At 45.0% G+C, this 16767-nt stretch overlaps 1 protein-coding gene across 1 annotated transcript in view; it reads left to right on the plus strand.

The window, feature by feature from the left end:
* The first annotated feature begins 7992 nt into the window (after positions 1–7992).
* Positions 7993–16767, plus strand: part of RBFA (ribosome binding factor A) — a 10934-nt gene continuing 2159 nt past the window's right edge. The window contains exons 1-5 of the mRNA XM_083187802.1: positions 7993–8269; positions 9741–9780; positions 10740–10913; positions 12941–13053; positions 16424–16508. Coding sequence (XP_083043928.1) covers positions 8064–8269; positions 9741–9780; positions 10740–10913; positions 12941–13053; positions 16424–16508 — 618 coding nt within the window. The 5' untranslated portion in view covers positions 7993–8063. The remainder of the gene's footprint in view (positions 8270–9740; positions 9781–10739; positions 10914–12940; positions 13054–16423; positions 16509–16767) is intronic.

Raw genomic sequence — 16767 nt, forward strand, 5'->3', positions numbered from 1 at the left:
TTTTTTGGTATAATTTAGCTAAGAAAGGCAGTTATATTCTGTTGCTACTATGGGTTTTCTAAGTGGTTTTAGCTAAGGACCACTAGTCTATCGCCTCCTACATAGTTTATTGGTTAGATAAGTGTAATTAGTAGGGTTAATTAGTGTAGTGGTTAAGGGATCCAAGTATGCCTAGGTTGGGGGTAGGTTATACAGGGTGGGGGGCTATAGGGCAGGGTTGTTTTGGGGATTATTTTCTTTTTTTTTTGGTGGCTAGCTAAATACTATACAAAACCACCCAGTTTACTGCTGCTCATAATGGTACATAATTGTCATGTTGCATAATTGAACTGATTACATAGTTTTGCCCGAGAGGCGCCCTCGGGCATATGAATAACTGGTACTATGTTAAAGATATCATCCAAGTATCTGTTTTATGCAGTACATACTCTCCTCCTATATTTGTTAAAATGCGATGCATTTGAAATTTATAATATATGACGCTATCTGATATGTATTTAGCTATGTTTGCTTATGCTGCCTATGTTTTATATCTGTAGGGGGTGTTTAAGTTGCAAAAAGAAAAAACTCAATAAAAATGATTGAATAAAAAAAAACTACTTATTGTATTGTTAAATAAATTATTGTAAGATGAATTTTCATGATCGACTTATCATTTAAAAACCCGCCCTGGGAGAGGTGACATGGTAATAAAAACCCGACACTGAAGGGGTTAATGAAGAACTTTGAATGGAAAGACACCTACTGTGGGGCAACCATAGACGTACAGTCATTATATACCTGTATAGAACACTCTAAGGGGGTGGAAGCCTGCAGAAGTTACTTGGAAGAAGATGCCTCCCTCACATCAGAACACAGAACATTTATATGTGATCTTATGCTTTTTATCTTACACCACAATTATTTTAAATTCCAAGATCGCTTTTACTTACAACACTGCGGGACCGCCATGGGGACTATTTTTGCGCCAAGTTTCGCTAACCTTTTTATGGGACATCGGGAAAACAAGCATATTTATAACAACCAAGTTTTTTAAAAACAACATAATACTCTACAAGAGGTATATTGATGACATTTTAATTGTATGGAAAGGAACAGATACATGCTTTTATTAATTTTTAAAGGATCTGGATAATAACGACATGAATTTAAGATTCACATCCAACTTACAAAGAAGATCTGTAGAATTCCTCGACCTGATCCTGATGGGCAAAAACAAGAAAGTAACAACTAAGAACATCATCAAGAGTGTTGACAAAAATAGCTATCTACATCACAAAAGTAACCACCTGAAAAGGTGGAAAAACAACATACCATACTCCCAGTTCCACAGGATCAAATGTAATTGAAGCAGACCAGAAGATTGTGAGGAACAAATAACACTATACGGACAGAGATTTAAAGAAAAAGAATACGCAACGTATCTGATTGAGAAGGCCACAGAAAGAACAAGGACCATAAAGCATGATTCACTACTCATGTATAGAGACAAAGAGATTGAGAGGAAAGAATCCATGGCATGTATTACTACATTTAACAGACACGAGGACAGTATCAAGAAATCCTTACAAAACCACTGGGGTATACTCCTGATGGATTCCGTATTGAAAGAGATTCTACCACAGAAACCTGAAATTATATACAGGAAATCAAAGAGGCTGAAGGATATACTGGCACCTAGCATGCTGAAAACAGCAACACCTTCTTCAACGCTACCCAAATGAACAGGATCCTACCAATGTGGCAAAATGCATAATATGCAAATATCTTCACCCAAACAGGAAGAATTTCTTTGACACGGGGAACAAAAATGAGTATAAAATCAAGAACTTTATGAACTGTAACTCCACCTCAGTCATTTACTTACTAGAGTGTACCTGTGGAAAAAAGTATGTAGGGGAGACTAAACGTCCTCTAAAAATCAGGATACAAGAATATGTAAGGAGCATAAAAAACAAGTTGGACAACCATGCTTTCCCCAGACATTTCGCAATGACACATGCATCAAATCCAGATGATATGACTTTTAAGGCCATCGAGCATGTACAACTTGTTGAAAAAGTAGGTGACCTAGCAAAGAAACTGTCTCAGAGGGAGATGTACTGGATTTTCCAGCTCCAAACCCTGCATCCAAGCAGCCTGAATGAAGGATATGAAATTGCACCATTTCTGTAAAGGTCATGTGAATTATTGTTTTCAACTATGCTCTCCCTAATACCCCTTCACACCAGAAATGCAGGTACAAACCCGGGAATTACATTCCTGGGACAAGCAGGGACATTCCTAGGTTGGGACCCTTTCACACCAGAAATGTCCCTGCATTTTCTGGTGTGTGAAGGGGGTGGAAAGGAGGCCGTCAGGAGGTGGGGAGGAGGCGGCAGTCGGTGTGAAGGCGTCGGGCAGTCGGCAGCAGAGGTGGGCAGGAGGTGGTAAGAATACTCACCCCGGTTGCTGGTCCTCCGCACAGGCCAGGGATCCACACAGGCGGCGGCGCAAATGACAGGACAGGCGGCGGATGAAGATGACGCAGCTCTCCAGCGCCCTCACTGCCGCCGGAGAGCTGTGTCATCATCATCCACCGCATGTCCCGTCATTTGCGCCCGCCGCCTGCATGGATTCCTGGCCGGACAGCACACTGAGGACCGGCAACCCGGGTAAGTATACCCTACCCCATTCACACCAGCCAGGTCCCCGGGTTGAACCCGGGAACAACCCTGCTACCTAGCAGGGTTGGATTGCTGGCAAATAAGCCCGGTAATTTGTCCCGGGTACCTTTCACACCAGCGGTAGTACCGGGTTGTTCCCGAACTCAACCCGGGAATTTAGGCTGGTGTGAAAGGGGTATAAGAAATATCATGTTCTTTCCACCGTTTCTTTTTAATTCTATGTTCCTTATATAATACCTTCCAAAAAATCTCCATGTCCTTTCTATAATACCTTCCACTTCTTTTCCACTATACGAACACTGTGGCATCCAGGTCCGAGAGGTTTGGTACATGAAATTTTTTTTAGTCATACCACGCTGGTAATGCCCAACCCCGTCAGATCTTGGCAGCCAAGCAGTATCTGGGCCTGTACAGTACCAAGTGAGGCAACTACCTGAGAAGAACAGGTATTGTAATATACAGACAACAGGAAGAGAAGAAACCTTGTGACAAGGACCTTCCAGATGCTTGTGCTTAATCTATTACCTTGTATACCTTTATTTTACATTTTCCCACCATCCCTTTCTCACTTATTTGTATGTTCTCGTTCACTAAACACATATGTAATGCATACAATATGTATTTATTTATTTATATGTACTGTATGATATTATAGTATATATGTCTTATGACAATACTTATATTAATGCTGCTATATCACCATGCCAATTAACAGCACTATATCACAAAATTTCGGATATTTAAATGTATGAAATATTTCCACAAGTGAATATTAATTCATCCCCGTCTTTACCCGCAAGTCCTATGCGAAACGATCACCTAAGACACCAAGAATTTGTAGCCTACAAAGAAAAACTGAATATCTCTCAAAAAAAAACCACACGCATGAATACAGAGAAATGGACGATTTCCCTGTCTGAGGACACAAAAATCCCCAACAAAATGGCCGCCGACTGGAGACAAAACTAAATCAGCATCCAGCAGAACAAGCTACACATTTGAGGGATGGCTGTGGCAACCAATGAGCATTGTTTACAAAGACTGCATCACAGATGGACAGACACGGCTATCCGAATACCGGAAGCAGGGCACAGTTAAATAAAGAACTTCCGCCTAAAGGCGGCAACAGTGCATAGACTAGACGGAGTACTGTGATACAGGAAGCGGAGCGGAAGTGACGCGTGCCCCGCCGTAAGTGGGGAATACCATCCCCGAAATGTACTAAAACGAATATCTGCTATCACAATATGTATTTTTAATTAGAGTGTTATATATTTAAAGTAGTTAGAGGAAGTACTAACTGCCTCTTCAATTATAATAGATTTTTTATGCCAATTTCTTGATTATAGAATGATGGGTGCATCCCACAGGATGTGACATTACAATTAAGTCTAACAAGTATGTATAGTATAAATAGAGGCAGAGGCGTACCTAGATATTTGTGGGCCCCATAGCAAAAGTTTGTAAGGGCCCCCTATTTGGCAACTGATGGTGATATATGTATATAAAACATATTACTTAGACAGCAAAGATGGGCCCCCTTCAGCTCTGGGCCCCATAGCAGCTGCAGCCCTTGCACCTATGGTAGTTACGCCCTTGAATAGAGGTCCAGGCACAGTTCTCCCTCACCCCTTGTTGAAGTCTAACGGACGAAAGCATTGGGTACTGCCTGCTGACTCCTCCACTAGATAAGTTATGTTTTTATATTCAAAAGACTTTATATTCAAAAAAACTTTTTTTTTTAAATAAGCTCTTTTATATGGCGTTTTTTCTTATGTAGCAATTTTTTATCCTTCCCCTTTTCTCTATGTAAAAACCTTTTTTTTCACTGGTTTCCCATTAAAAAACTCTGTATATTGTACACACCTGAATAAATAATTTTACATGTAAATAAGGCACTGTCTTTTGTATAGGTATATTTAGTCGCTGAACTTCTATCCCTTCTTTTATGTATGTATATATACATACAGTGTATATATATTATTTTGAATTTAAATCCATCTTGATCCCTATGTTTTCAAGAAACAATTTCAAATATCTGAATATCTTCTATCGCCATCTTCTCTTGTATTGGGACAACAAGTACTATCTCCATTTAACTCAGGTGCTAAATGGTCAACCTCTCCCTGACTATTATAAAGTTAAATTTTAGTTACTTTATTTAACAGTTTATTTAAGAGTGCCTTAAATTAGAGTGTCTTAAATAACTTTATTCAAGAGTGCCCCCAAAAAACAGAGTCTACTTTTTCTTATGCTATTCCTGATTTATATCTAATCAGGGGAGAACCACCAACCGACTGATATACTGGTGTACATGGTAACACTACACTTAAGATGGTTTAAGGCAACTCAGGCCACACCAACCACATCCTGGGCAGATCTTCCTTGATCTGACCCATCTGTGGAAGGAGAAGCTTGTGTTGAACCCAATCCATGTATTTTCGAAAAATACAAGTGCACAGAACTTAAGAGTAACTGAAAAACCAAAACAGAAAAAATACAGCTGAGATGTAAAGGAGTTGTCTGAATACTACTAGGCTCGGGCTGTCATTGAAAGAGATGAACAACTGCGAGTTAGAAGAGATGTGGGTATAGATTGTCACTGATAAGGTGAGAACTGTAGTTGTTGAATTGCAAGAGAAGAGGGCTGTGAGTACAAAAGGGAAGAAGGCCCAGGATTTTCAGTTCCCATTTGAAGCTTTGGAAGTTCAGGGAGAGTATAATACAGCAATAGAGCTGGTTCCAGTGAAGAGGGCCGCACGGGTAAAAACTTGGATTTGTACATGGGATGCAGTGACCAGGATAGAGGAGAGGAAACAGTCATTGGACGACTAGAGAGGTCGAACAAGAGTATGTAAGGAGGTTAAGATGGAGATGTAGGGAGCTATGAAGTAATAATGCACGTTGCATGTGTGTGTGGGGGATTGAAGAATATTCTTTTGGGGAATGAGAGCCAGTGCAGATTTTGGAGGAGAGTGGCAGAATTGGAGCGGCAGGAGAGTTGGTGTTACCAATGATAGAGATATTGGGGGAGGGGGTGGAGACCGGTTTTATCCATGTTGAGCTTCAAATAGTGCTCAGACATCAAGGAGGAGATATAGAGAGGCAGCTGGATACCCAAAAGAGAAAACAGGGGAAGAGGTCTGGTGAGGAGAGGTATAGTTGTGTACTGTTGGTATAGAGGTGATATTGAAGACTGAAGGAGCTTATGAGTGCACTCCCAGGGAAGAAATGTAAAGGGAGAAGAGAAGTAGGACAAGGACAGAACCCTTGGGGGACACCAACAGGGAGAATGGCTGGGAGTGAGGTGAACCGAAGTAAGACACAGAAAAGGAGCAGTTAGCTAGGTAAAAGGTTAACCAGGCAGAACAGTGGCAATGGTCTGGGGGTGTGGAGGAGGCCCCCCCAAGTATTATCCAAAGTGTCAAAGGCAGCAGAAAAGTCTAGGAGAATAAGCAGAGAGAAGTGACCCTTGTATTTGGGGCGAGAGCTGAAGTGGAGTGTAGTGTCACTCCACTTCAAGCAAGATTAAATAGGATCAAGGATTGAGTTGTGAGAGAAAGAGCTAACATGTGTGTACATGCGGTAGGCAGTGGCAAGCTGGGCCGTCCTGTCATACCCCCATTATCCACGTCATACCCCCATTATCCACGTGGGTGCGCAGTCAATCTCATAAAGTGTGGCGAGCGCAGCGAGCCACCGAGCCGGAAGCGTGCGAGTGTAGCGAGCCCCGCGAGGGGACGCGTATCCACACTTCGGGCTCATTGTAAAATTAACTGCACACCCACGTGAATAATGGGGGTATGACGTGGATAGTGGGGATATGAACCATTATGTATTAACACAGTTCCAGTTACGTAAATTACATAGTTTGCGTAAGTTACATAGTTTGCGTAAGTTACGTGGTTTATTTACGTAGCCAGCATAGTGGTGTATTGGTATTCTCAATACACCACTACGCAAACTACGTAATGGGCGCCCTGCTAATACATAAGTACCGCATTTTCCAATATTCTCTATAAAGAGCTGCAGAATCATACCCTCCAACTGTACCGATTTAGCCGGTACAGTACCGTTTTTTTAACGGTCTGTACCGGCTAATAAGAAATGTACCGAGTTTTCAGGTTTTCGGGCCATTCCTCAGGTCCCCCAACTCCGGGCTTGTAGTGCGGATACCCCGGATCGGGCCCGGCAGGTGTAAACCATAAATCTAAGCCAGTGCACCAGTTCCCAGGGGTGCATTGCGGCCTGGGCAGCATGTGTCTCATCATGACATCACGCGGTCCATGGAGCCACAGCTCTGTTGCTCTGGGGCTGTCCTAGAAGATGTCTTCTCAGTAGGGTGACCAACTCATCCCTTTAATCCGGGACACATATTAATTACACAGGTTCTGTGGAAGTTTAAAACCAGGTGAAATGGAGTATTGAGGTGTGGCAGTTTAAAACCAGGTGAAAGCCAGCCACAGAACCTGTGTAATTAATATGTGTCCCAGATTAAAGGGATGAGTTGGTCACCCTACTTCTCAGATGCCCCTGGCTTGCGCATGCGCTTTTTGTAATTTCCGGGTGCCACAGACGGCTCTGTCTGCAGCAAGATTTCTCTGTGGCGGGACGCGGGAGTTGGACTTGAGGTTAGGGGACTCGGGAGTGGCTGCGCAGCCTGTCAGTGAGTCCTCAATTGTAAATTATCATCTCTGTGGTGGGTCTAAACTAAACGCAGTGCCTGCTGGGTAATTGATGTGCATGCAGTGGATGTGGAGGGTGGGAGCCGGGAGGCATCTTGGAAAAAAATGCTCAGTAGCAGAACACATTTGGAAAGGGGATGTGACCACGCTCACTTAACCCATTACCACGCCCACTTTACAAATGACCACGCCCCCTTCTCGCATGTGATTGTGTACACATTTCTGCCCTTCAGATGTTGGAGGGTATGCAGAATATGTTTGTGGTATATAAATAACTAATGATAAACGAATAATTATAAATAAAATAAGGGCAAACGAGTTCAAGTGAAATGAGTTGAGCCATGAGTGGATCAGAGACAAGTGTCTCCTTTCACAGTGCAGCAGACTCAAATTAACTCTTGAAAAATGAACTTTATGCTCAAATGTGAAAACAAAAAGTGTACTACTGTATACAACACACTATATTGCAGTAACAGAGCTGTCTTCCTGAGCTGCACGCACCTGTAACACTGACCGGCTACTACTACTACCGCTCATGAATAACAAAAAAAAAAACAGTGGAATCATGGATGCTCCCGACTGCCATCTCCTGGTTGTCGGTACACGTGCAGTTGGTTATATCTTCTGGTAAGGTCTGGATAGACCAGGCAGCCGCTCGCAGATCTAGCTTTTGGTTCCATCATGTACCGGGCAGGCGTGCCGTGACAGAAACATGGCGACTTCCACTACAGCTTTGCGGGGATTCTACCGCCCTGTAATCTGGCGGGACATTCCTTTGTTTACGTGGAGGTCATGTCCCCTCTCTCGTGTCTCCATCGCTCCTGTGGCAGCAGCCACCCTCCAGCACCGCAGATATGTGCACGTCTCACCAGCGCTGTCTGGAAAGAGCATGTTACACAAGTTCTCTATCAAATCCAAGTGAGCCGCCAGCTGGTGTATGAGTGTAGCCTGGTGTCATAGGGGGAGATGTAGTAAATTGAAAAATGCGACCAAACCTCCGAAAATGCTGTTTTTCGGAGGTCTGGACGCAGCCTCCATATGCACAAAGCCCGGAATGCGAGGGACAAACGGGATTTTAGTAAGTAAGTTTAATTTATATAGCGCACTTTCTCCAAAAGGACTCAAGGCGCTTTTTAAATCTAGCATTGCCCTTCGAAGCCTATGGGCTTCTTCTTTAGCATTCCCCTGCAGTGAGGGATCCATCCAGATCCTTCCCAGTATCCCCAGCGCGCGACTCCACCTATGGGTGTATAGGACTCCAGGTGCAGAACCTAAATCTTGAAGTCCTATCATCATAAAGGATGGCTCTTAACGCAAGAGCCGTCCTTTGCAGAATTCTTTATGCATACAATGTTAGTAAATGCCGGTATGTATGCGGAGACTGGCGGCAAGCATCACAAGTTTTTTTCAATGCTTGCTGCATCTCGCCCTCTATGTTGGGTGCCATGTAATAGCGATGAGCATCAATAAGTCTGGTTTATGAATGATGTAGTAGAATATTTTTACCATCTGTGGGGGAGAGCCAAAGGGTTTCATTCCATTGATAGCAAAACATAACCAAATAGTTTTTCTTTTCTTAGCCAAGAGGCCGGGACGCGGAACATAGCTCCACCTGTTACACCCTTAAAGCCATGCCATACATAACATAGCATGCTACCATCGATGGTCATTTGCACTATCGTGATCAATGGCCATGCCTACCATGGAATAGGGAGCTGGCTGCCTGGTATCTATGGGTAGGGAAATAGACACCAGAAATTATTAATTGGGTAAGGTCCCACCTCTATATTGACATAGAATTTTGAGGAGACAGTTGGGAGGTGATTGTCTGTGTCATTGGGTAGGGCAGGCGACATGGGGGGGGGGTCAAAGGGGACATCTGTACTGGGCCACAAGGTTCTGAGGGGATATGGGGCAGTATGCATGTCTACGGCAGTGCAGTGCCTAGCAATGGTTTATAAAGATATCGGACAGCCACCCACCTACCTGGATTCCTGTAAAGGAATTTTTTGGGAACTCCAGTAACCTCCCTTGGGTCTGGTCACCTGTCCATCTATCCTTCCTAATGAGTTTAGTGACATCATGCTGATGCACACTGTTGCACCCTCCTATCTGCCCTTCCCCAATTACATTGCATAGTGAATATTAATTATCTGTTGTTTTTTTCTCTCTTAATAATAAAAAAACACATTCAATATGCAATGTTGGGAAGCAGAGATACCAGTGTACCGGGCCCCAAGATTTCTGTTGCCATCCCTACCATTGGGTCGGGTGGTGACTGTCATGCCTTTGGGGGGGGTGACTGTCTAGAACTGTTGGGTCAGACGCTATCATTGTGCACTGTAGTTTTATTACAAATGTCAACATGTATGTTTTATTTTTTCAACAGAAAGAAACTTTGGTATGAAAAACCATTTTATTCTAAGCCAGTAAGTATAAACCGTTGATTGATCAGTTCTTAATGAAATGTAACCAATAAACTTTCGAATGTGACTGCTAAAAAAAAAAAACAACATACCTTTGTTATACACAGTCTAGCTTCTAATCCGTGTTGTACATATATCCTTCCTTTGGAATAACATTGACATTGGGGCAGTTTAACCCTTTGAGTGCCAACATTGCTGTGAGATCCTCAAAATATCTGCTAAAAAAATGTGCATACAAGTTGGCAGTATTTGTATTTATTTCTACTAAAAGAACAGTCACTGTGAGCGATGCTGGCATTTTTAATGGATATTTTCAGGATCTCACAGCAGCTTTGGCACTCAAAGGGTTAATAAAGCAATGTTACCTATCCGTAAATCCTCTATATGTATTTTATGTCTTGTTTAGATCTTATGTTTGGCTAACAAAAAGCCCACTTTTCTTCCAAGTTACAACTGAGATACAAATGTGCAATTTTTAAAATGTTCATTCTCCATGTCAGTACCTAGTGTGAATGATTGATTTAGCTTTTAAAGGTAGAATAGAATCAACTTTATTGGCCATGTGTGCTTGCGCACACTAGGAATTTTTTGTGGATATACAGTGCAGCATCAAGCAGGAATGATGGGGAGGGGGAGGTATTACATTGATACATTACATGAGGGGAACACATGCCTGCCGAGCAGCACAGCGCCTAGGCAGCCATCAACGCCACCACTGGTCGTTGCAGCAGCCAGGATGGTAACAGTATGAGCAAAGACATTGCAGAGATAGCAGACAGTACAGTTATCGCACAGGGGACACGAGGTTAAATATGGCTGAGTGCACAGATCCTAGGCAGCCATTTGCAGTGGTGGGGCGGAGGGGTGAGGCACCAGGTACCTGTGTGTCCTGGGAGTGTTTTTGTTTACATCCCTGACTTGTTATATATTTGTGACAGTTGCTTTGTATGCCTATTTTGCAGGATAACCAGCCACAAAGTTTAATGAGCTTGATGAAACCGGAACAGAAAGAAATGCGAGGAAACAACGTGCGCATTAAAGCTCTGAATACGATTTTGTACAGAGCACTGACAGGCCTGCTGAGTACTGCAGAAGTCAGTGAAGAGGTTTATGATCTTTGTATCGAACTTTCAAAGGTTAGAGTCTGATGTTTCATCTGTTAAAAACACATGCTCTTAAAACCTGGAAGTGACTAGTAGGGATTGCAATCGGTGCCTTTGCCATTGATGGCAAAAGTGCAACTGGCCATCGATAGGGTAAAACTATTCAATGGGTGGACATCAATAGTTTTATATATCAGTGATCCTCTATTATGTTTGAGTGATTGGCCTGTGGGTAGGGCTTCGTGGGTGTCGGGGGCAGAGCTATGCTCCCTGTCCGGCCACTTAAAAAAAAAAAAAAAATTGGATTTGCTGTGCCATCGATGTAGGGAAACCATCTGGTACTCCACCATCGATAGGCAAAAGTATGGCCATAAACATCCGCTATAAACCATCGATTATTTTGACATCGGCCATCAATGATTTCGAATCATCGATGGTCGATGGCCATCCCTAGGACTATCAGTATTTAGCAGCAGTAAAGGCCCATACACACTAGAAGATATTGGCATCAATATCGTTCCGGGGCTTTTGAGTGATATTGATGACAATATCTTCTAGTGTTTATGCCTAATCATGTTAACGATGCGTGCCCCCAGTGCGTCGTTCACATCAGTCGTCATCTGCCAAACCTGCAGGTCAATCATCCCAATATCTTTAATGCCGTTCAGCGCATCGTTATGTGTGTATGCAGTGCTGAAGGACATTAAAGATATTGGGATGTATTCTCCCCCACCTCTACCCAGTGAGGTGGGGAGGAGAGACACCAGCAAAAGCACAAACCGGGGGAGAGAGACGTGGACAGATACAGGGGAGCACCTCATGCCACCCACCCTTCTGCGCCTGGGCCGATAGATGCACGGCTGGGAGCCCGCTGATAGCCTCCTGGGCTCCAAGCTGGCATTCCCTGCTGCAGAGCCCGCCGCCCTCAGAGCTGTGCTCGCTGCTCCCCACGTCCCCGGCAGCTGCCGATCCCCATGTCTCTGGCAGCTGCTACTTCCTGCGCTCAATATATTAGGGTACTGGCCACCGATGTGTATTTAAAATTCGAACTGGCCACCCAATGTTAAAACTTTGAGTGCCAAGTGAATTTGTCAAAATTGGTGTGAAAATTCCCAAGCCAACATTTTTATTCATCATAATGACCTGTAATGCTTACTTTATATAGGAAATACACACACATTTTTAATCTGGGGTAAGTATATTGGCCACTGGCCACCAATGTTTCTTCATTGGTGGCGCCAGGGACAGCCTCGGGTTTCAGCCCGGGCCGGTGGCATCCTGGAGGGGGGAACCCCTTTATTGGGGTCTCCACTCCTCCAGGGACCCGTCCTGGGCTGACAAGCCACAGAGGTAATATATAATAAGTGTCCCCCGGCCGTGGCATTACCCTGATGGCTGTTTGAGCCTGGTGCTGGTTTCCAAAATACAGGGGACCCCTACTCCGACCCCCCCCCCCCCCCCCACCCTGTATTTTGGGATCCAGGACTGGGCCAAGAGCCCTGTGCTGGTTTCTTGAATATGGGGTACCTTATTGAATTTTTTTTTTTCTGGGATTTGAGAAACCAGGACTGGCCTCAGAGAGCCCAGGGCTGGTCATTCTCGTGGGGTGGACTCATGCCATTTTTTGTTATATTATTTTTCTATTATTTAAATGCAAGGATTTTAAAATTACTTAGATAGTGATGCCCAGATTCCCTGTAAAGCCAGCCCTTTATTTAAATTTCAAGGTTTTATATCCGCCCATTATTTAAATTATACAGTTATTGAAGTGTCCCAGACAATAGTGGCCAATATCTCTCATCTTTCATTTCTTCTAGCGTGTATGGGCCTGACTGCAGCTAATAGCTTGGTCACGGGCTATCCATTTAATTTTTTCAGTATCCATATAAATATTTCAAGAATGTTAGCCTACAGTACTATATAGAAGGGACATGGTTTTTTTTTTGAGACTGAGAAACCCTTAATAAAATTCAGGAAGTTAATTTTAGCTCATAACAGTTCTAAGTATTTACAATTTTGTATTGGCCTTGTTTTGACTAGAACTAATATTTTGTTTTTAGGTGTCTGTAACATTCGATGTTTCAGTGTGCCGGGCTTATTGGAAAACCAGCGGCAACAAAGACACTGATGCTAAAATAGATAAGCTGCTCCAGAAATATGCTCCTTGTTTTAGGTATTGCATTTCTTTTGTCATTTTTGTATTTTCTCTGTCTAAGATACAAACTCAAGGGAACACATGGGGTACCCGCCTTGTATAGCAAAGCTACTGCATGTTATTTTCCTTTTCACTTTCAAGCACTGTTTCTAATGACTAGCCAAGGAGTTCTTCAAATGTACATGACCGCAAATACACAGCTGCAGTTCTAGATTGTGGTAAGTTGGTTACCTCAACCGGTCATTGCACTCAGTATCTGCAGGTGAAGGAAGAGACTAAGCTTCTGCAAACGTTTTTTAAAACGGGTCAGAGCACGTTTAACCCCTTTCACACCGCATGTAAATACCTGGTCTAAATCAGGTTTGCGGTGTGAAAGCAATACTGTAAAAATGGTAAAGCAGCCTTTCTACCCTACCCACCACCCCCCCCCCCCCCCCCCCCGGACAGGCACCCCGGGAAGCAGCCTTTGTACACACACACACACACCCCTGACAGCCGCCCCCCCTGGAAGCAGCCATTCCCACCATCACCCCCCGGACAGGCACCCCCGGGAAGCAGCCTTTCTACACACACACACACCCGACAGCCGCCCCCCCTGGAAGCAGCCTTTCCCACCACCACCCCCCGGACAGGGAAGCAGCCTTTCTACACAGTCACACACACACACACACGACAGCCGCCCCACTGCACCACCCCCCGGACAGGCATCCCCGGGAAGTAGCCTTTCCAGGATAGGCACCCCCGGGAAGTAGCCTTTCCAGGACAGGCACCCCCGGGAAGCAGCACAGCCCCCCCCCTCAGAGGCAGCAGGACATCCCCGCTGCCCGCACTCGGCTGCTGGAGGTAGCAGCCACCCCGCTCCGGTACCTGCAGGCTGACGGGGCAGACAGCCGCCCGCAGCCCAGCCTCAGCCACCCATCCCCGCTCACCTCCAGCAGTAGCAGAGCCCCCCCCCACACACACACTTCTGCTCCGGACACTTGTCCGAGAGATGCGGAGGATGCTGCCAGGGATCCTGCACGACCAGAGGCGCTGGGTGTACTACAGGGCAGCTGTGAGAACTACTAGTTCCCACTCCCTGTAGGGACCCGCCACTAATATAATATACACTGCAGGGACCCTCTGCCCCCAGCGCGATTATTCCCTTCCCTGCGCTGAGGGCAGGGGGGGGGGGGGGGGGAGAGGAGGGAATACCGTTTCAGACCCGTTCTAGACACCAAATAAACGGGTCTGAAACGGGTAGGACCCTCCTTTTTTACCGTTTCCAAAAACCGTTTTTTTGGAAACGGTAAAATCACTCTACACCTTTCAGACCGCACATATTACGGTTTTGAAACGGTAAAAAAACGGCAATATAACGGTTAATATGTGCGGTCTGAAAGGGGTATTAGAGGCTTCACTTGCATCTAACTTACTTTTTATACTTTGCCAAACTCATTAGAGGTTCCTGAGTGATCCTTCCGGCTCATGCATCAGGAGTTGGGAGAGTGGGGTGATATCATTATACTTAAGCTGGGGACAAACAATGACTGACAATATCAGCGACTGCATGTTTGGCGGGGGTCGGGGTAATGTCACTGAATGATTCTGTTCATTGTTTTAGCACTAGATTGTTTATTCTGCGGCACCACAGATATCTTTAATGATTTAGTGCAGGGCTTGACAAACCTTGGGGGCCAGGTCACCACGGCGACCAGATTCTGCTTCCTGGCAACCAGATTGCACTGCACTGAGCTCCTGATGATCCCTGCCGCATCGGAGGTCTGAGCACTCGATACCAACTGCGGAGATCCCTGCGGCTGCACGCCAGGATACCAGCACCTGGATCCCCGCAGCTGCACACCAGTCCCCCTGCTTCCTTCACACCTCAGCCTTTGCTGACTCCTCCTGTCTGCAGTTCCCAGCCGGGAGTGCTGGCGCCGGCTGCCGCCCACTCTCCACTTCCTTCCCTAGAGGGTGCATCCTCCTGTACCCTCCCTGGTCTACTGTGGGGCACGGACTGCTGGCTGGTCAGCACCCGGTGACAGCAGCTGGATCATGGCTGCCAGGGGATGGCTGTTGCTGCTGCACATTGAGACAGATGCTGCCCTCCTGCCTGCTCTCCACTGCCAATGTATTCCACCAAGAGAGTGGCCCTGCTCTCTGTGAGGTTCAGTCAGGTTCTTCCAGGACTCCTGCTACTATACCCCCTCCACCTGCCAGTCTGGTGAGTCCACTGTCCCTTTTATGTAACTGAGACTGCTTCCTTGACTAAAGAATGGTATAATGGGGGTTATTCTGATTTAATTTTTAGGGTATGCACATGTGCAGATGTCTGGTGCAAGCGGGCACTACGAACTGCCTGTTCACTGGTCTGCTCGTACCTAGCAGTGTGGGCGGTGGCGTGGGGCAGAGCCCATGGGAACGCCCAGCGTTTCATGGGTGTTCCCATGCCAATGGCCTGGTGGTGTGGGGGGCGGATGTCAGAGGATGTCAGCTGCCCGCCTGCTTCGTGCACAAGGCGCTCGTAGATCCGTGTCTCAGATCTGCGAGCGCTGTAGAAATCATTCAATGGTCAATGACCATCGAATGATTTCCTCCCTACATGCAAGCTGCGAATTGATGTTTATGCTAAGCATCCAATCGCACGCATGTGGGGATTTTGGCGCGCATTGCCCCTCTTGTTAGTTTGTCTGGCTCCTACACTTTCATCCTGGCTCCTAGAAATTTAATGCAGTGGTTCTCGAACAGTGGGTCCTGACCCCAAAGTGGCTCTCGACCAGACCACTCCATGCTGCTGCCCGTCGGGCTTATGACTTCTCTAATTTAAGACTCCTCGCATCATTTTATGTGGTTTGTGCAGTCTGCTGACCACACATGTGGCATCCGCATTAACTTACTGGGGCCCAGTAATCATTTTTATTGTCTGATGAGGTCCTAGAACAAAATACCTGGTTTAGTGTGTACCCAGCTTTAGTATGGGGCTTAGTGCAAAGTGCTAGCCCCAATATTACAGCAGCCTTGTGGCTAGTGAGACTAGGTTACCTTTTGATTTTTTTGTTAAACTGTTCTGATCACACTAATGCAGGCAAACCATTGCATCAAGAGTAGCAGAGTTTGCTTTTAGCAACACTTCCACATGACATATTAAAAACACATTTTGGCCAATATCCTATTACCCTCAATCGCTGATCATGCGTTATAGGCTCGATCAAGGCTATTTAATCAGCCCAAGAAGCTAATGCGTACTGCGGCTGTTTTGAATCCTTTCTGCTTGCTTGTTCCCTGATCCTATTTCCTTATAGATACACAACAAATTCCAGGATATTACTTTTAACATTTTGAAAATTTTCAAGTGTTAGAAGCCGAATTTAATGTTTTTTGTTTTTTTTTACATTGTATTTTTCAGACATCTCTTGATAACACAGCAGGTTCTTGGAAGAGTTCCACCAATTCTATTTTTGAAAGACAAAGAGGACGCTAAAGTACAAGAGGTACAGTAGGCTTCAGAGAACATAGAAATGATTTTCAAAATAAATCCTAGCAGATGTTTTTAATGCACATTTGTAGTACAATTTGAACACGCTTTAGTATCCATCTCATGTTTTCCTGGAGTGACCTCAGGTTTGAAGTAGGTGAGCACAGAATGACAAGTGTCCAGTCACCTCATTAATGGAGTTATTCTGGTTCACTCGCAAAGGAACAATCACTCTCTTTTGGACAAAACCATATGCACTGCAGGTGGTGCTGATG

Source organism: Crinia signifera, chromosome 5 (genome assembly GCF_055691185.1).
Source record: "Crinia signifera chromosome 5, ASM5569118v1, whole genome shotgun sequence".
NCBI classification, from domain to species: Eukaryota; Metazoa; Chordata; class Amphibia; order Anura; family Myobatrachidae; genus Crinia; species Crinia signifera.